The sequence below is a fragment of the Pelodiscus sinensis genome, chromosome 1, assembly GCF_049634645.1.
Source record: "Pelodiscus sinensis isolate JC-2024 chromosome 1, ASM4963464v1, whole genome shotgun sequence".
NCBI lineage: Eukaryota > Metazoa > Chordata > Testudines > Trionychidae > Pelodiscus > Pelodiscus sinensis.
The window spans coordinates 226,118,983-226,139,437 of record NC_134711.1 but is presented as its reverse complement, the minus strand read 5'-3'; the positions used below and the strand labels follow the sequence as shown (position 1 = coordinate 226,139,437).

Sequence of the window (20,455 nt, the reverse complement as noted above, 5' to 3'; positions counted from 1 at the left end):
AATGACAGGGCAGCAGTCCTTTAGTTTTTATATTTATATCTGGTGTCATCCATGTTGCAAAGTCATGGCACTCTTGAGGAGAATTGTAGTGTCCTACCTAGTAAGTCCCTTGTGTTAAAGATGATTTAGATTATCTAGAGCAATAATATGCTGTATGTCAATTACTTGTATACAAAGGGGGAAATGTACTTTCAGTCTAGATTACTTTTATTTTAGAAATAGAGAATAAATACAAAGGGGAGGAAGGGGAAGAGCGAGAGAGAGGATGCATATATAATGTTCGGCAACTGAAATGAAAAACAAAATGGCAGCTACCTCACTGCCAACCCAGGAATAGGGAAGAATCTCTTCTGCATTTAAAAATAATGTACTCAGAAAACAGGTGGCAACTTTCAAAGAAAGGACTATTCACTGAAAAATTCTAAATCATTAAACATTTGTATTTATTTTTAAACATACAAACTTTAAAATATTAACATCATCAACTTAAGGTGACTTTAGTATAGATTCATAGTCCTGCCCAACAAGTTTCAAAATAGATAACATTAAAAACTGCATGTGTAAGAGTGTATGTTAATGGATGCCCCATGTCACAATAAATGAACAATGTATGTTTTGAACTCTATAAAGCTGATTGCAACCTTCACAATGATTAGAGACTCCAATGATCTTTCAGGAGTTTAAATAGATTCTGAACTCTGTATTAAAAAGTACTAGCTGATTTATTCATGACAAATATTTGCTGTACATTTAGCACATTTTTCTGTTGACGAATTGTTCACAAATAAATCCAAATATATACATCTATTTACTATTTATAGTTATTTGATTAAAGGGTATGCAAACAGATTTCAAATTGAGTCATTTATAAACTGTTCATTTTGATTATTCACTATTCATGGTGTGTGACTGTTCAACCAAGTCATATTATGGTCTGATTTCTGCACCATGATTGGATGATTTGAACTTTTAAAAGAAAATACTGACTAGTGAGCACTCTTGTGCAGGTACAAAAGCTCTTGTTTGCATGTGAATGCAGGTATTCATTTGAAAAACACACATTTGCCAAACATTTGTGCCAAAGCAAAACATTTCACATCTACATTCTGAAATAATAAATCAAATGGATCTCACGCGGGACTGAATCAACCAGCAATGCGGAAACCAAATGTATGATGTTGTCAACTATTCAAACATTGCTTGCACTCAACATTTTAACAATGTCTTTCATTATCTGAAATTTGCTCTTGTGTGCTAGACCACACAAAGAGCTTCCAAAAAAATCTCATTTGAAGCCTCTCAGATAAGTCATTTTGTAGCCAGGATATAAGGAAAAGTATGGTATTTTCAAACTATGACTAACTCCTGTTTTTTTCTTATGCCTGTCTAGATAACTTTAAACTTGTTTTAAAAATAACTGATCACATGGAACACACATGCCAAGTTTGAAATGAAACCCTCACTTTGCTGGAAATTATTGAAGTAGAAGGGGAAGAGGACAAACTATGGGTTATAATGAAAAGTGAGACTGGGGTCCAGAAGCAGATGTCACTATTCCATATTTCTGTTCTCTTATTAGAACTAAACTATTAACAGAAACATTACAGAGCTTTTGCCCCCTTCTTATGTGAGCACTCTATTCAGGATAATGCTTGCCCTCGTTACTCACATGCTTCTTGCATTTCTAGCTATTCAACTTATAGAAATCACAGGTTAAAAATAATGGGGAACAACTAGTTTTTGTCTTAATTCTTTTACCCTTACCTCCATTAGAACAAACAGTGCTGCAAAAAAAAGAAGTGTTGCCCATTCCACTCTGTTTAGTATCATCTCAAAATCATGGATATCAGCTAACACTAGTAGCCAAATAGCTCCCAACATTGCAATCCACCCTGCATGGAAAGAGAAAGAGAGAAGAGCGAGTATGTGTTACATTTTCTAACTATGGCTAAGATGCACATTTATTTTACATACTAATGACATAAAATATGAATCCACATATTTTTCATTTAAACATTTTCTGACCTACTTCTTTATGCTGACTATGGAGCAAGGAAAGTTCACTAATCTATTTTACAAGACTATGTTCTAGTTTTATGCAGAAATAGAAACCCCGTACAAATGCTATGGCAGAGAGGGTACACATTTAATTTTCAATCCCATGATGTTCGGGCCTGTAATGCCCAGGAAGTGCTGAGGAATTGGCAAGCATGTTCAGGCTTTAGGGAAAGGAACCATCTAGTGCAGCTGAAAAATCCACTGAGTTTGCTTCAGAAATAAAATTCCAAGTCATTAGAACAGGCACTAAAAGGCTCTGAAGAACATTCTCTCCAGTCTTCAGACAGAACATTGGTGGCTGCTATATAGGACTTTCTAGAGCATGAAGTGAGGAAATGTAAGACTATTCCAGATCAGGTGTTGTCGCTTAAAAACAATGATAAACTATGTACACAAAGAGTACGCACTTACCACTTTTACATATATATTGTGTGTATATTTTATTAATACAATTAGACAAGGTGGGGGAGATCATATAATTTATTAGACCAACTTCTTTTGGTAAGAAAGACAAACTTTCAAGCTCAGGCCAACAGAAGTTAGTCTAGTAAAAGATATTACCTCACCCAACTGCAGGACTACTCAACATACGGCTTGTGGGCTGCATATGGCCCCTGGCCCATGTTTTTGCAGCCTGTTGTGCAGTTTGGGTTTACACAGGGCTCGACACAGGGCCTGTGGGTGGGAGCCAAAACAAAAAAGGAATCAATATAATGGTTTTCTGTTGATATATGGTTTAGCAGTTAAATTCCTGGACTGTCATTGCTCATTAAAAGTGCTGTCATATGGGGGGAAATTGGGTAAATATTGCATTTTATTAAGAGCAGCAGAACTGACTTAAATGGGGCCTGTGTGTTGTGTAGTCTTGCCTTAATCTTTGTATTCATGCCCATCAGTGTGAAAGAAGCTATTTGCATATATTTGCATATATATGCAACCCCACTTAAGTTCAAAGTAGGAATGAGATCCTCCGGAAAAGGGCGCTTTTTCCGGAGGATCGGGGCCAGTGTAGACGCTCTTTTCCGGCTTTTCTAAAAGCCGGAAAAAAGCGGCGGACATTTTTATTTAAATGCCGCGGGGGATATTTAAATCCCCCGCGCATTTCCCTACTACGATGGCTGAAATTAACATGCCCCTTCCAGAAAAGGGGCCAGTGTAGACATAGCCTATATACAGTTACATACTTCTTTTTTTATCCACAGATGTCCAAAAGCACAAAGCTTAATATTCAACAAGGAAAAACAATCACAGGCTCTCTATGACTCACATTTAAATGTATTCTGGAACCATCTGTGCATGAAATAGTGATTTCTGCCAAAGGACTATGCCAAATTTCAAATTAAGAAACTTCAGATTTCAAAAACAACGAGGAGTCCTGTGGCAATTTAAAGACTAACAAATTTATTTGTGCATAAGCTTTCATGGGCTGCGACCCACAAAAGCTTATGTCCAAATAAATTTGCAAGACTCCTCATTGTTTCTGCTGAAACAGACTAACGCAGCTACCCCTCTGAAACTGTTCAGATTTCAAAAAGAATTTTTATTAGTCATAGGCCCACTTTTCTGAGAAGGAAAATTTATTATAAAAGGGGACAATATTTGTATGAAAAACTATTGTGATGCATCGTTTTTTGAATTATTAATCATATGCACAAAGCTTCTCACTATTTCAAGTTAGTTCTCTTTTCACTGTGACTTGTTCCTATATGTCAATCAAAAATGCCTGTGGGGAAACAAAATCCTTCCTGGTAGAAATCTTCAAGTCAAAGACTAGTAATCAAGTACTGATGAAGATTTAGAGATACTAAGATCCTGCCACAGGGCAAATAGATAAATAAAATGGCTTTCTAAGAGGACACTTCTACCTCACTGATGCTGAAAATAGCAAAATATAGCACATTGAGTCCATGCATGTACGATATGGGGTCATTCAGCTGGTACACATGTGCTTTCTGCTTCCCTTACCCCCAAAGAACATAGAACATAAGAATGGCCATATTGGAGTCAGACCAAAAGTCCCTCTAGCACAGTATCCTGTCTTCTGGCAATGACCAATGGCAGATGCTTTTGAGAGAATGAACCGAACAAGTGATTCAAGTAATCCATCCCCTGTCACCCATTCCCAGCTTCTGGCAAACAAGCTCATTTTTAAGAACCTTTTCCAAAGGTTTAATATTGAGACAATGACATTCCATCTAAATTTGATTAAGAAATAAAAGCAGAAACATATAGCTCGAATATTCTCTCCATTAATGAAGATAGTGAATGTTGACTGATGCCCTTCAATTTCTAAAGAAAGATCCACAGCAATTCTACATAATATTCCCTTACATAGGAGTTGCATTTTTTTTATTCTTCCAATACATATGTATTTTTGGAACTTAAAATAACATATTGCATGCTTACAAGGGAATGGTAGAATAAATACAGTCCTCTGAGCACAGCACACTTGTTGATAATACTTCATGCGTAAAAATATATAGAAATGTTTTTGTTATCTAGCACTCATTAGAAAGTCAAGAAAAGTTTTTACAAAGCCACATCATATTGGGTCTTGATTAGGAATTTTCATTGCCTCTTAAGGGAATTGTAAAATTGAGTTCCATGAATAAACATTTTCTCCCTTGATTTTAACTGATAGCTCTTCTCTCACTGGATCCTTTATCTATGAAGACCCCATTGTAATAGCCTTCTTGGAAAAGTTCTCTTAGTACTTGCTTTTCTAACTAATGTCTCCTCTCTCTTCCCTTCCACTGGTCTCCAAACCTTGGTAGCATTCCCTTTCTAAGGCTACGTCTAGACTACATGCCTCTGGCGACAGAGGCATGTAGATGAGGCTACCCGGCATAGTAAAATGAAGCGGAGATTTAAATAATCACCGCTTTATTTAAATTTACATGGCTGCCGCGCTGAGACAATCAGCTGTTTGTCGGCTCAGCGCGGTAGTCTGGACGCACGGGTGTCAACATCAAAGGCATTTGTTGACCACCCAGGTATGCCTCCTGGAATGAGGTTTACCTGGGTGGTCGACAAATGCCTTTGATGTCGACACCCGCGTGTCCAGACTACCACGCTGAGCCGACAAACAGCTGATCAGCTCAGCGCTGCAGCCATGTAAATTTAAATGAAGCGGCGATTATTTAAATCGCCGCTTCATTTTCCTATGCCTGGTAGTCTCATCTACATGCCTCTGTCTCCAGAGGCATGTAGTCTAGACATAGCCTTAGACTCTGTGTCCTCAAAGCTGTCAATTTGAGCCTTGATAATCTGGCTTCTGATAGCTCCATGGTACTAAAACCACTCTCACAAGAATTCTCCTCTTAACATGTGAAAAATCTGATGTATTGAGGTTGCATGTGCTTGCAGAAAGGAGGGTGAGGGATTATGAAATCTCATTGCTTTCACAATTCAACAAAAATACTTTCTTATTAACTAGTGATAAACACAAAGTGGAACACGGAGCCAAACCTCCCCAAACTTTGAGGAAGCTCAAATTCCAGGATTCTCCAATGGGCCTAAACACGGACTACAAATCCTCACCACAGATACTGAGGACATTGTGATAGAATTAGATTCCAGATCCAAAAGTCATGATCGATTGCTATCTCCACTTACCACCAAGAAAGGAAACACTACCATTTGGCAAACATCCATATTGAGTCCATTTAGCCCTGTGGTGAGAATAAGTCCCCACCAGCAGTGGTCAAGCAGCCCAAAACCAACACTTCCACTACTAAGGGTACACCTACATAGCAGGGCTAAAGCCGAAATAAGCTACGCAACTTGAGCAACATCAATTGCATAGCTTAAGTCAAAATAGCTTATTTCGGCTTTTGGTGCGGCCTACACAACAGGAAGTCTGAGAAAGAGCACTCGTCCTTCTACTTCCCTTACTCTTCATAAAATGAGGGTTACAGGAGTTAGAGTACGAAGTTCTCCAGCTCACCATTATTTCAACAATGTGTCAAAATAACTGCTTGTAGTGTAGATGCGGACTATGATATTTTGAAATAACGTCATTTATTCTGAAATAATACTGCTGTGTATATGTATCCTAAGGGAGAAACTGGGGCAAAAATGGCACATAAAGAGAGCATGGTTGGCCTACAAGGGGATGTAGGTAGGCCAGCTGGGTCCCTCCAGCAATGATTCTCTGACAAAGCCCTAGCTGCAAAATGGAGCTGCCCTCCCAGGATGGAATCCCTGAGGGAGGTGGGCACCCACTGCAGAGGATGAATGCTTCAAGCCCTGCTGAGTGTGAATCTGGACTAATGAGTTCCATATCCATCTCCTTTCTCCATAAGTGGAGAATTTTGCCAGACAGGGGAATTGGTGCAGTTCTGCAGCTTAAGGAGGAAAGTGAGTGGGTGAGGTGTAAGGATGTAGTGCCCTCCTCTACACAAGTCACCTGCATGGTATCATGTAGGAAATGGAATTGATTTGGACGGAAGATTATGTCATCTGTTGTCAAGATGGATGCTGGCTTTTGATTGCACAACCTGAAAGTGTATCTGTTATGCTCAAATTCCAGGATTCTCCAATGGGCCTAAACACCAGTGCACTCAACTGAAGTAATTTAAAATGCTGATATGTGTAGAACAGGTGGAGGGAAATGTTCCCAGGAAAATGCTTGACATCTGATATAATCTTGAGCACTGCAAAGGCAAGAAGGTAAGCTCTTTAAAAGTATTTATAAGAAAAGGAAAAGAAAGGAAAGTTCTCCAGGGTTACTTTAGCAATACTCATAGAAGAGGTGAATTCCTAATCTCTGTCCATGGTATCCCTTGGCTATCACCATTGACAGCTCTCCTATATCCTTCCTTCCTGCCAAACTAAAACCAAAGTGTAATCTATTAATACAAATTAAATGATTCATTAATCCTTTGACTTGCTTGGTGTGATCTTCACCATAGCTGAAGATCTGACCTTAATGACATTGAGTATAAATAAGGACTATGATGAATTAATGTTTCATAGGAATTGAATGATTTCTCTCTCTTATGTCAGATGCCACTACACCACAGCAAATAAAGATGATCAATGTTCATTTCCATTGATGTCAACAAAAGTTTTGGTTTCAAGACTAATGGCAAAATTAGGTTTCCACCACCTTTCTCCCTATACTACCGTCAACATTTATACCTATACTAACCAAGCACTAAATGGCAGCATTTTGGACCCATATTGCACAAATGTAACATTAGCAAACCTGTAACATTTAAGAACTAACCATTTTTAATTTTTCTGGAGCAATCTGTGTAAATATCTTGGAATTATTTATTTCTTCCTGTCTTTCATGAACACAAACCACTTTAATGCTGTCTAGACTACATGCCTCTGTCGTCAGAGGCATGTAGATTGGACACATAGGCAAATGTAGCCGCGATTTAAATGATCGCGGCTTCATTTAAATTTACATGGCTGCCCCGCTGAGCCGACAAACAGCTCATCAGCTGTTTGTCCGCTCAGTGCACTAGTCTGGACGCTCCCCTGCCGACATCAAAGCCTTTTGTCGGCAGCCCCGTTATTCATCGTGGGATGAGGTTTACCGGGGCTGCCGACAAAGGGCTTTGATGTCGGCAGGGGAGCGTCCAGACTAGTGCACTGAGCGGACATACAGCTGATGAGCTGTTTGTCGGCTCAGCGTGGCAGCCATGTAAATTTAAATGAAGCCGCGATCATTTAAATCGCGGCTTCATTTGCCTTTGCCAAAACAACAAATCTACATGGCTCTGTCGACGGAGCCATGTAGTTTAGACGTACCCTAAATGTGCTATTCAGAGGGAATAATTATTTATTAATGTTTATGTAAATACGTTGCAGAGAGAAACATTATAACTCATTTGTTAACATGGTGCCAATGTTTTATTAGGATGTTTTTCTATAAGTTACTGCCAGTCTTTATAAACTGTATAAGGTTTACACACAAGTGTTTACTATGAGACATCCTCCAGTGTAGTTTTCTTCAGTCCTCACTAGCAAACACCTAAGAGTAGTGATGGATAGCACTAGCAGCTCCTACCCCTCAAGAGTTATTACATGTGTAATTGTCCAGGAATCAGTCTTATCACCTTTTTTTAACATATGCAGTACAGGCAGAGATGAAAGTAAGGCAATGCACCCCAGTACAACCCTCATAGACTTTAAGGTCAGAAGGGACCATTATGATCATCTAGTCTGACCCCCTGCAAGAGCCGGCTGGGGTGCTCCGCTGAGAGATGGCTGGGGCACTCCCATGACAGCCAGCTGGTGGACAGCATGGCTTGCAGTGCATTCTCCCAGAGCCTGGCTCCCAGGGCTCCTGGTGCAGGCTGGCGTGATGACCTGGCGTGTACAGCCAGGTGGAGCAGGCATGGCAAAGGGGCTGGCTGTGGGCATGCTGTAGGGAAGCCATGAGCACTCCCAGTCCATGCCTGTCCTACTGCCTCTCTCAGTGGACTCTCAGCAGTGCATGTGCCATCTGTGGTGTGAGCTGCTGCAACCAGACTTGGGAAGAAGCCAGGGGAAGGGAACGGCAGCCACAGGGTTGGTCTTTTGCAACTCTGCTGATTTCCCAGCAGCAGTGCTCCCACACAGCCAGCCAACAGCTCCCCCTGGTGACAGTGGCAGCAAAGAGGTGTATCAGGGCAGGGACCCATCAACCCACCAGGTAAGGTTACCCAGCCTCAGGGCCCCCACATATCCCCTCCCTTCCAACCCCCTATTCTGACTCCTGCATCTTCCTCCCACCCCCAGCCATTTGCCCTGACTCTTGCACCTCCCCCATATCCCATCTGCCTGCCCTGACTCCTGCACACCTCCACACCCTAAGGGCCTCCTCCCCTAAGCCCCGCACACAATCCAATCCTGACTCCTGCATTCTCAGACTCCTGCCCTGACTCCTGCACTCCCTCACACGCCCCAACCCTCTACCCTGATCCACCACATGCTCCACCCTACACTTACATTTTTAAAAATTACCGTGGTATTGCAAAGACCCCACCCCCAACCCAGAGCTTCCCCCTCCCCCGAGGGAACAGGTTGTGATAGGACAGTACCTGTAAGAAATTTAAATTACTTTCACACCAACACTAGGAAATAAATTATACTCTCATGTCCCCCTCCTCTAATACTGCAAAGTACACACCACTTTCCATCTCTTTCTCAGAAGGCATAATCTATGTCATTACATACCATGTCCCAGGCAAAACATTTTCAAATCTTGAAATATTTTATGGAATTGAAATACTCTGGGGACTGGATTCTCTATATAAGAGTCTCAGAGCCCCTTGTACTCCGTAGGAACACAAAAACTACCTACCAGGGTTGTGGAGGCATGGGTTGGTTTGGTTTTGGTTTTCTGGTAACAGGTTGTGGTTCACCCTACCCACAAGCATCAGAATGATCTTTAGTCATTGCATGACATCTAACCTTCCTATTACATTGCAAATCCCGACTTTCTAGAGAAGTCCACTCACAATATCAGAAGCAGAACAAAGTGCAAAAGAAAGAAGCAACACAAGGTAGCAGACAGAGAAAAGAAAGGAAAGAGAGGAAGCTGGGAGGGAAATCCTCCAAGAAACAGCACCTAAAAGAATGAGAGCAGAGTGTCTTAATTTACTGCATTTCATTGCCTACATCAATTCATAGACATTAAGGTCAGAAGGGACCACCATAACTATCGTGATCACCTAGTCTGACCCTTGCACATCACAAGCCCGAGAACCTCACCCACCCATTTCTGTAATAGACTTTTAAAATCCGGCTGAGTTATCAAAGTCTTTAAATCATGGTTTAACAATTTTCAAGTTACAGAAGAGTCATCATTTACACTGCAAGTGCCCCAAGCTACAAGGGAAGTCAAAATGGGAAAACCAGGGTCTCTGCCAATCTGACCCCATCACAAAATTCCTTCCCAACCCCAAATATAGAGATCAGTCAGAACCTGAGTATGTGGGCAAGATGCAATAGGCAGATACCTAGATAAGAATTCTCTGTAGTAACTCCTCATCTTGTGTCCCATCTCCACATACCTTCATAGGCAGTGCCATCATACCATCCCCTCCATAAACTTATCAACCTCAGTCTTGAAACCAGTTAAGCCTCCCCACTGCTCCCCTTGGAAGGCTGTTCCAGAATGCTACTCTTCTGAAGGCTAGAAACCTTCATCTAATTTCAAGCCTAAAGTTCTTGATGACCTCACCTGATGTATCCCAGGTCTGCATTAGCATTTTTGACAGCTGCATCACATTGACAGCTCATAGACATCTTGTGAGCACACAAATACACCCAGGTCTTTCTCCTTCTCTATCATTTCCAAAAAATAATTACCCAGTTTATGGCAAAAATTCTTCTTGTTAGTCCCTTACTACATAACCTTGGACTCTGCTCTGTTAAATTTCTTCCTATTTCTATTACATCCTAACTGATTGGTGTTTTAGAAATATAATTGATCAGAGAGAAGGAAAGCCGTCAGTGTGTCTCTTGCTTGACGGACTGATATTAAACTCCTGATCCACACAGTTATGGTTTCTAAAGGATACAGCTACTGTGCCTATTGATTTTAGAGAAACTGGGCTATCATGAAACTTTAATGTACCACGCACTCTGAAAACTCTGTGATGCCGCCTACGCAAGAAGGGTTTGCACATATTCTAGGCTGCCCCAGGAAAAAACAACAGAAATAGCTTTCATGCTTTGGTTTCTTTCCCATTAAACTCTACCCAGCAAAGAAAATCTTCAGAACAGAATTCTCTCATTGGAAACGGAATATTATTGCCATCGAAAAGGGAGATGAGCTTATATTTTGAAAATAACCAAGCACTGGAATCGGTGTCTAGAATATGTGGAAGGAGACGGGGAGGATTAGGATGGCAGCTGCAGGCTTTCCAAATGACTAATTAAGAAAAAGCTGTCGCATTTAATAACTGGGATATTGTTTGGCTGACATCCACATTGAAAAGCTTAATAAAATGGGCATCATTCTAAGAATATGACATCCTTTGAAACCATATATGCATTTTAATTATTGTGATCTGAAATAGTTTCCTTTGCTTGATAATCTTAAAGGCACATTCAGGGGTTCCATTTGTGCATGATCCCAAGACATCAGACACATTTGCAATGAAGACCAAAACAAAGTGTATCATACAGGTGAATGCTCAGTGTATGCAGAGCTACAAAAGTCACTAGTACATTAAATAGATTATCCAAACAACAATTGATTAAGAAAAAAACTTAATGCCACACCATGATACCATTTAACAGTTTTAGACATGGTTTATTGAGCTTCAAAGCAAAGTTAGAACTATAAGTTGAGCCCTGTTCTTGCTTTCACAGAGACTACTGACATGATTAAAATTAAGCATGGGCTTAAGTGCTATACTAGACTGAGGCCTCATTAAATATTAGCCTAGCAGTAGAGAGCCCAACAGGAGACATGAAAATCTCTATGAATAACCAAAAATATTTATCTCTACCTAAAATGTTATGATTTGAAAGCCTAGTATCAAGGTGCAAAACAAATGCTGGATTCCATTGGCAAGGCGGGAATTTTCCCTACCCCATTGTTGTCATGTGCTAGTCCTGTGCAGCAACAAGATCTTGAAATTTAAACTCATTACTTGCAAAGTTTGCCCAATTCTAGAATTTGGGCCAAAGTAATTTTGAGTACAAACTTCTCATGTGAGGGAAATGAAGAAACATTTATCTGGCAAGTTGCCTTTTTCTTTTTAGGTAGTTGTTTGTTAAAGCCTCAAGGTATGAAATTTTAGATATGGTCCTAGAGTCAATGAATTATTTGCCAACACACCCCAGGGTATTATATTTTATTTATCACATGGTTCCTGTGGGGGGGGGGGGGTGAGCTGGAGTCTATTTTGTAATTAAAGAAGATATCTGGCTTTGTTTTCCAAATGTATAGCACATAATTTGTGGGTAAAGACTGGATTTTCTGGAATTTATTAATTGAAATTAATTTAAAATTGACCCTTTAAGAAAACTATTTTCCCCTTCTCTCATTTTTCATCAGTTCCTTTTGGCTAGTAAATGTCTGGCCTGTTATAATTTGTGTTTTCCATATAGTTAGCTAAAATTTACCACCAGCTGGTGATGAGTGTGCATTTAGCAAAATCAGTTTTCAATTAGACATAGTTATTATTTTTCTCCTCTCTTTTCCAGTCTATTAAAAATCTTCCCTCAGTCAAAATGACTACTATAACTTATAACTTTGTATATGTGTCATTTGTACACCTTTGCATTTTTCAGATCCACCAGGTACATGCAGGGCTAACAACTAACATGTCTTCAGTGATTTCCTTAAAGTACTGGTACAATTGGCATGTTATTAAGTATATTGAGAAGATTTGGGCACTACAACACTTCAACAACCCTATCAAGAGGGGACAATTGTGCATTACGCATGTACTGTATCAAAATCTCCCCCACAGTAAATTGCCAAATTTGAATTAGATTCATATGTTCTCTAGAAAAACATAGCAGTATACACATGCAATCTGAGTACATGTCAACACTGAGTATTTGCAAATGTTGCTCTGTGTGAGTGAGTGAGCGAGCACAGACAAATGCACACAAAATGTGGAAATGTTTGGATCAATTAATGAAATTAAAGACATAGAATCATAGTATCACATCATCTAGTCCAGTCTTCTGCACTGTGACAGGACTAAGTATTATCTAGACCAGGGGTTGTCAATAATTTTTGGTGGGAGGCCACTCCAAGAATTTGGAAAGTAGCCAAGAGCCGCACTTTTCAGTAGAGGAGGTGCAGGGTCTAGGATGCAGGTTGGGTGCGGAAGGGCACACAAGGTAAGGGACTGGAGTGCAGGAGACAGTGCGAGGTCTGAGATGGAGTTTGGGTGTCGGAGGGGTTTGTGACCTGGGTCAGGGGGATTAGGTGTAGGGCCAGGGAGGATGGACACAGGAGAGGATTCTGGCCTGGTGGAGAGGTATAGGAGGGGGTGGAGAGGTGTAGGTGGGGGTACAGAGTCTGGAAGGGAGCTGTGACCTGGAGGAGGGGTGCAGAGTGTTTGAATGGTGACCTGGGTGAGGGAGTTGGGTTGCAGGAGGGACACAGGTGCCCGAGGCAGGCTCTGGCTTGGAGGCACTTACCGAAGCATCTCCTGGCCAGCAGCCCTGCAGCACCCACAAGGCAGGCTGGGCTTCCTGCCTTCTGCAACCCCAGACTGCTTGAAAATGCAGGCTGCTCCCCTCCATGTGGCTCTCAGCTCTAGAAGGGGAGAGAGGCTTGCACTGCCCCCATCCCCCGAGCCAATCTCTCAGTTCTTGTTGGCTGGTTGCTTCCGGCCAATAGGAGCTGAGAGATTGGCTGGGGTCAGTTCCTATTGGCCGATTGTTTCCAGCCAATGGGAGCTGAGGATTGGGCTGGGGATGGGGAGATCACACAAAGCCTCCTGCTCTCTCCAGAGCAGAGAGCCACACGGCTGCCGTATGCCTGAGGGACCCAGCAGGATGGTCAGTGGGCGGAACTGTTGGCTTGGCAGGCCACAGCCAGCCTATGAGACATATCTTGCCTCATCCCAGGAGGTTTACCTGGGTGGTCGACAAATACCTTTGATGTCGGCAGGGGAGCGTCCAGACTATCGTGCTGAGCCGACAAACAGCTGATCAGCTGTTTGTTGGCTCAGCACGGCAGCCATGTAAATTTAAATGAAGCAGCGATTATTTAAATCACCGCTTCATTTTACTGTGTCGGGTAGCCTAATCTACATGCCTCTGGAGACAGAGGCATGTAGTCTAGACGTACCCCAAGACGATCTCCTGGGATAGGGTAGCTTACCTAAATGCACTTGCGTGCATAGAATTTGCAAGGTTCATTGATTGAACCATAGCAGTGCTTTGACTGGATGCAGAGGGAGAGCATGGCTATCACAGTCAATGTTCTGTGCAATCAGCATGCACCTCACTTGATGCACCCTTTACATACATACCACTATAGTAATACTGGTAGGGGAAAACTTACATGGATGGAAATTTGCAGAATCTGGCAACCCTTGCATGTGGGCAAAGGTGAACAAAATGTCTTGGAAGCTGCAAATAGAACTTCAATGGGCTACTTGCAGCACACGGGCCATAGGTTACCCACCACTAATACAGACCATCCCTGAGAGGTATGTGTCTCTTAAAAACCTCCAAGAACAGGATTTCACAACCTACCTAGGTAATTTGTTCTAATGCATAACTATTCTGATGGTTAGGAAGATTTTTTTTATGTCTAATCTAAGTCTTGCTTCATTTGAAGCCCACTGTATCCTGTCATGTCTTCAGTGGATAAGGAGAACAATTTATCACCCTTCTCTTTATAACTACCTTTTACATACTTGAAGACTATTGTCATATTCCCCCTCAGTCTTCTCATCTCCAGACTAAACAAATCCAAGATGTCTAGAAAATCTACGAAGATTGATACCTTAAGAATTGTTTTTCTCTTCTCTGGACTTTCTCTTATTTGTCCACATATTCCCCACAGTGTGGAGCTCAAAACTGGACACAGGACTCTGCTGAGGATTTATTAGTGCTAAATACAGTATAAGAATTACTTCTCATGTCTTGCTTACAGCACGTCTGGTAATACATCCTAGAACGATGTTTGTTTTTTCTGCAACAGTGTTACATTATTGACTCCTCGGCTGCTTCTAGGCTGGCAAGTTTTTCCGCAAAAGCACTTGCTTTTGCGGAAAAACTTGCCAGCTGTCTACGCTGGCTGCTTGAATTTCCGCAAGAACACCGACGATCTCATGTAAGATTGTCAGTGTTCTTGCGGAAATGCTACACTGCTCCCGTTCGGGCAAAAGCCCTCTTGCGCAAATGCTTTTGTGCAAGAGGGCCAGTGTAGACAATACGGTATTGTTTTGCGCAAAAAAGCCCTGATCACGAAAATGGCAATCGGGGCTTTCTTGCACCAAACTGCATCTAAATTGGCACGGACGCTTTTCCGCAAAAAGTGCTTTTGCAGAAAAGCGTCCGTGCCAATCTAGACGCTTTTTTCCGCAAATGCTTTTAACGGAAAAACTTTTCCATTAAAAGCATTTGTGGAAAATCATGCCAGTCTAGACGTAGCCCTTTAGTTTGTGATCCACTATAATTCCAGATCCTTTTCTACATTACTCCTTCCTAAGCAGTCATTTTCATTTTCTATTTGTGCAATTGATTATTGCTTCTTAGGTGTAGATTTGTCCTATTGAATTAAATCCTATTTATTTCCTTTTCCCCAGTTTAAGATTATTGGGAATTATAATCCTGTCCCCTAAAGTACTTAACAACCCCTCCCATCTTAGTATCATCTGCAAACTTTATAAATGTACTCTCCATGACATTTCCAAATCATTTATGTTGACTAGAATGCTGAAATAGTCCACTCAGAAAAAAACCTACTTTTTGTACTCATTTTCACTAACAGTTCTTAAGGGGAAAATAAAATTGTACAGCACCTAGCTATTTTAAAGCATCTTAATTCTAATACTGTGATTTTACCATATATACCTGTATACCCAAATTGTATGACCATGTATTGCATTTTCAGACATAACAAATGTTGGCACCAGATAAGTATTTTTAATCTTTAAAAGACTTTTCTAACATTGCTTGATCACAATTTTGTTCTGCCTCTGTCAGATCTTTTCTGGAAAGCAAGTGATAACTGTTGGTCTTGAGTGGCCTCCTAAAACAGGTCTCACTATACATAAATGATTTCTAAGCTGTTATGCCACTTCCAATAGCACATTTTAAGACTGCCTCAGGGACAGAACTCTGATGGTGATAGTGTAGGGCAGCCTGCAATATGACAGTAGTAGTTCCATCCAGCATGATGGCTGAAAAGAATGTGAAAGCTGAAAAGAAACAGCAACCCATGGTAGAGGGAAGAGATCAAATGAAAAAGTAAAGACTAGATCATAGAATGAGTAAAAGAAGAGAGTCACAACAAGACTACCTGCTTTTCAGGCACAGATCAACACATCCAAACTATGAGTGACACCAAAGTTAAACTCCAGAGTCAACTGGGCTTTATTCAGGTAATCTTTCGGAAAAAAAATAGCAATTAATTGTGGTGTCAGTGTGGAATCAAAGTGGAGAAATCACATCCACCATTGCATTACAAAGTCCACACTCGGTATTCTTGTTGCTAGTCCTGTTTAGTCCAAGTCATATAGATGTGATGAAAATTAAAGGTAGAATTCTGTGAAAAAATACAATTAAACACTGACATCTAAGATGGCTAAATGCCTCATTGTCCTAGCTACAGGAGATTTGTACAGATGTAACAGCAGATGAACAGCTGTAACAACTACATGATTTCCTATGTTAGACAAGTATATAGGCCTGCATCATTTTATATGACTTCCCTTGGTAAAAGCTGCCATATTTTTAAAAAGACAAATCTGAAAAATATATGTTCCACATCTTCCTTGTGAGTAAAAAAATAAAATGAAGATAGTATGAAAATTTAGATTAAAAGGGTACATTGCACAAAATAAAAGTTTTACTGAAAATATATTTGTTCTTGCAATTATAAGTCATGCATTATGCAAGTGTCTGGGCAATGTCTGTTTTGTAAGGCATAGATTGGGAACCTATTTTGGGAAACTTTTCTCACATGAGAGATGAACATTAAGAACATCATTGAAAGTAGGCACCTTTCTCTCTCACATTCCAAGCAGAAGTTAACTTGTCAAAAAGGCATGAATTGGACCTGACATTCTGTGTAAAAGCCAATGCTGATTGCAAGAATGTGGCTCCCTTCCAACATGCTAACGCTCATTCTCACAAAAAGATGGTTCATTTTATTTGATTCTTTGTGCTAACACAAAAGGGTGTCTTTTTTATATAACAGGCAGAAATGAATAAGACAGATGCTTTAAAAACCATTATGTTCACCTTCATTTTAACACCTACACACTTACACAACAAAAATACTATCTATTCCACAGAGCAGTAAAATCTCTACATGATGTACATCAGAGAGCAACAAAATGAAATGTGCAAGTCACTCATGTACCTTTTTGTTAGGCATCTTTTCCAAGCAGCATAACTCAGCACTGCTACATGCCACAAGAGATGGAATAGTAAAAGGCAGTTTATGGCTGTAAATCTTCAAAAGTCAGAATGCCTCAACCTACCACTCTGCTGTTCATCATTTTCAGGCCAGGAGTCAAGGAGACAGCCTCACTTACAGAAACTGGCAGCTTAATTTTGGCAGAGGCGACATCTATGAAAAATTAACAAGAAGAGGAATACCAACAATAGAAACTGGGATGGAGTGATGGGGTCTGGAAACCTCATGCAAGACCACAAGAGGCTAAGGAGCTGGTCTTGGCTCAGCCACCCTACCCATTGCAAATTCAAGGCTTGCACAGGACTGGAAGAGGAATATTTAAAAGGAGCAAAACTTATCTGCAGGCAGACCAGGGAAGAGAACAGATCTTCAACCACCAGCTCCTGAGGAAAGGACTGACTGAACACAAGAGCTTCCCAACCAGCTGCATCCTGAATGCCCCTCACTGACGGAAGGCAGGGACACCCCAAGAGGGAGATGTTCCGTCTCACTTCTCCTACATCAGTTTATTTGAGTTAATTTCTCTTGTGTTTCCTTCATGAACAATCCCGGATGGGGGAAGAGAATTTGTAGTAACCTGACTGGAGAACCAAGACACAGGTTCTCCTGTGAAGCATACAAAAACAATCAGCAGGTCAGTTGGCATTCACTGAAAATCAGTGAAAAGGATATCCAGTGTCTGGGAAAAGAGGTGTCAGGCAATGTGAGCGGGGACTGCAGTGATTAGAAACCATTAATCAACTCCCATGAAGACCTGCTCAGGAGTCTGTGGTCAGACAAAGACAGGTCAGAATGTTCTGGGAACAGTGAGGGGCCTTTGCCTAAAGCATGTTGAAGTTCAGAATTAACCAAAAGGTATCTGGCAGGGTCAAACAATGAAACAGCTATAGGATTTCCTTTGTGACTTTTTGAGACAAAATTGAGAGACTCCTATGCACATTATTGTAAACAAATGGAGAATTCTATAGCTTTCAGTAGTTCTCACAACATCAGTACACTCTGGGCTCGTCTACATTGGCCCCTTTTCCGGAAGGGGCATGTTAATTTCACAGGTCGTAATAGGGAAATCCGCGGGGGATTTAAATATCCCCCGCGGCATTTAAATAAAAATGTCTGCCGCTTTTTTCCGGCTTTTAGAAAAGCCGGAAAAGAGCGTCAACACTGGCCCCGATCCTCCGGAAAAAAAGCCCTTTTCTGGAGGGTCTTATTCCTTCAAAGTAGGAATAAGATCCTCCGGAAAAGGGCTTTTTTTCCGGAGGATCGGGGCCAGTGTAGACGCTCTTTTCCGGCTTTTCTAAAAGCCGGAAAAAAGCGGCGGACATTTTTATTTAAATGCCGCGGGGGATATTTAAATGCCCCGTGGATTTCCCTATTACGACCTGTGAAATTAACATGCCCCTTTTGGAAAAGGGGCCAGTGTAGACGTAGCCTCTGTGTAGGCAATAGACTAAGGATAAGACAAAGCCCAGAAAAGTCAACAGAAAGAGTGGGCTTTGGATAAAAGCTTAAATCCAGACAGGGCCTAGTAAAATTAAGGTTCTTGCAATTCATCTCCCCCAATCATAAACAGTATCACCTATGCAACTTATAAGTGAAGGCCTCCCTCACACAAATGTATTTAGGTTGAAAAAATCAGGAGCATTAAAATGTGTGAAGTAGTTTTCATGCAATTAGTTTGTTCAACCTCTTATTTAAAGTTTCATGAAGGAAGGTTGGTTCCTGGAGTTTGTCCTGCCCTGTAATTTACTAAACCATATGGGAATGCTTTACAAGTAAAATGATGGAAGAAGAAATATTAGCTATTAAGAACTTAAATACAAGTGAGAATTGAATATCATTTGAATAGTTACTTTGCAGTCAATACCTATACGCTCATTTGTATTGGAAATGATGGATATTTCACCCCTAGATACTATGGAAGAAAACGCTAAATTCTTCAAATGATTAAAGAGAGTAAATCACTTTTTACACAAAGGCCATATTGAAATAGGCTATGAATACTGAATGAACCTTGAGAATTTTATTTTGGCACAAAGCCTTAGCCTCCCTTAAAATGTGTCACAGTCAAGCTTTTTTTTGTTTAGTTTGCTAGACGCTTTCCCAGTACAGTTGGTATTCATGAATCCTAAGCTAACATATGCTACCCTAAATTATTCATTTAAAATGTGCTTCCAAACATTTTGGAAAAAGAAAATGTTAGATAGAAGCAAACATTTAAAGTATTGACCTTTTACCCCCAGGTATCCTTCAAAGTTCACTTGAAACAGAACAATTAATTTCTAACTGAAATGTCAAAACATTTCCTCCCACCCCCACACATACACACACATTGTTTTACCTAGGATCAACCTAGTTTTACACTTTTCTATTTAAATTAATTCACATGAAAGTTGTTAGGCCTGAACAACACTTAACATCCAGTATGGCAGTATCAGATTTACACTATTTACTACCATTGGTGGATGGATGGGAGCAAGAGTTATAGCCCCCCAGAATTCTAGACTAGGAGTCTGAGGTGTAAAACTGAGAAAGGCAAAGGTTATACAGAACTGACACCCCTTTCAAGATGAATGGAAGGAGGCTGTTCACATCTCTGTCTAGCATAAATCCTCCTCTTTTCTTTCTGGCAGCTCTGGAGGTCTCTCATGTAATTTAGTGGCTCTGACATGTGCGAGATGAAGCAGGACTCTACACAGCTCTGTCCCAGGGTGTGTCTAGGCTACAGGGTTTTTTTGAAAAAACTTCACCTGCATCTAGACTGCTGCCGTATTCGTTCGAAATTAAATCGAAAGAATGCGGCAGTTTTTTTGACCGTGGAAAACCTCATTTTACGAGGAATAACGCCTTTTTCTAAAGTGTTCTTTAGAAAAAAGGCATTATTGAACACAAACAGTGCTTTTTTGAAAGAGAGTATCCAGACTGACTGGGTGCTCTCTTTCAAAAAAGCGGCTCTCTCTTTCAAAAATACTGGTTGCTGTCTAGACAATCTCTGTCGAAAGAAGCTTTTTCGAAAGATTCTTTCAAAAAAGCATCTTTCAAAAGAAGATTGTAGTCTAGCCGTAGCCCCAGTGAGATGGCCGGAGAGAAAAACCTCTTTACACCCATCCCAAAGGAACTCCTTAATACACAGCTCAGCTGCTAAGGAGACACATCCCGGTTTACATTTGGAATATTCTCTTTGCATAAGGATTTGACTACTTTTCACAATGCTTAAACTGTGTAGAACTTAACAGGTCATGACAAATTTCCCATTTGTCACTGGGTTGATGGATTTGTGTAGTTCTAGAGCTATATATAGATTTTAAGTGATTCTTCATTAGGTGCAAC

General features: G+C 40.7%; 1 protein-coding gene across 4 annotated transcripts in view; it reads right to left on the bottom strand.

The window, feature by feature from the left end:
• The window catches only part of OCA2 (OCA2 melanosomal transmembrane protein), a 364,555-nt gene that overhangs the window by 120,469 nt on the left and 223,631 nt on the right, over positions 1–20,455 (bottom strand). For all 4 annotated transcript variants that reach the window (XM_006116097.4, XM_075916334.1, XM_075916327.1 and 1 more), the window contains exon 19: positions 1,765–1,892. In XM_006116097.4, coding sequence (XP_006116159.1) covers positions 1,765–1,892 — 128 coding nt within the window. The remainder of the gene's footprint in view (positions 1–1,764; positions 1,893–20,455) is intronic.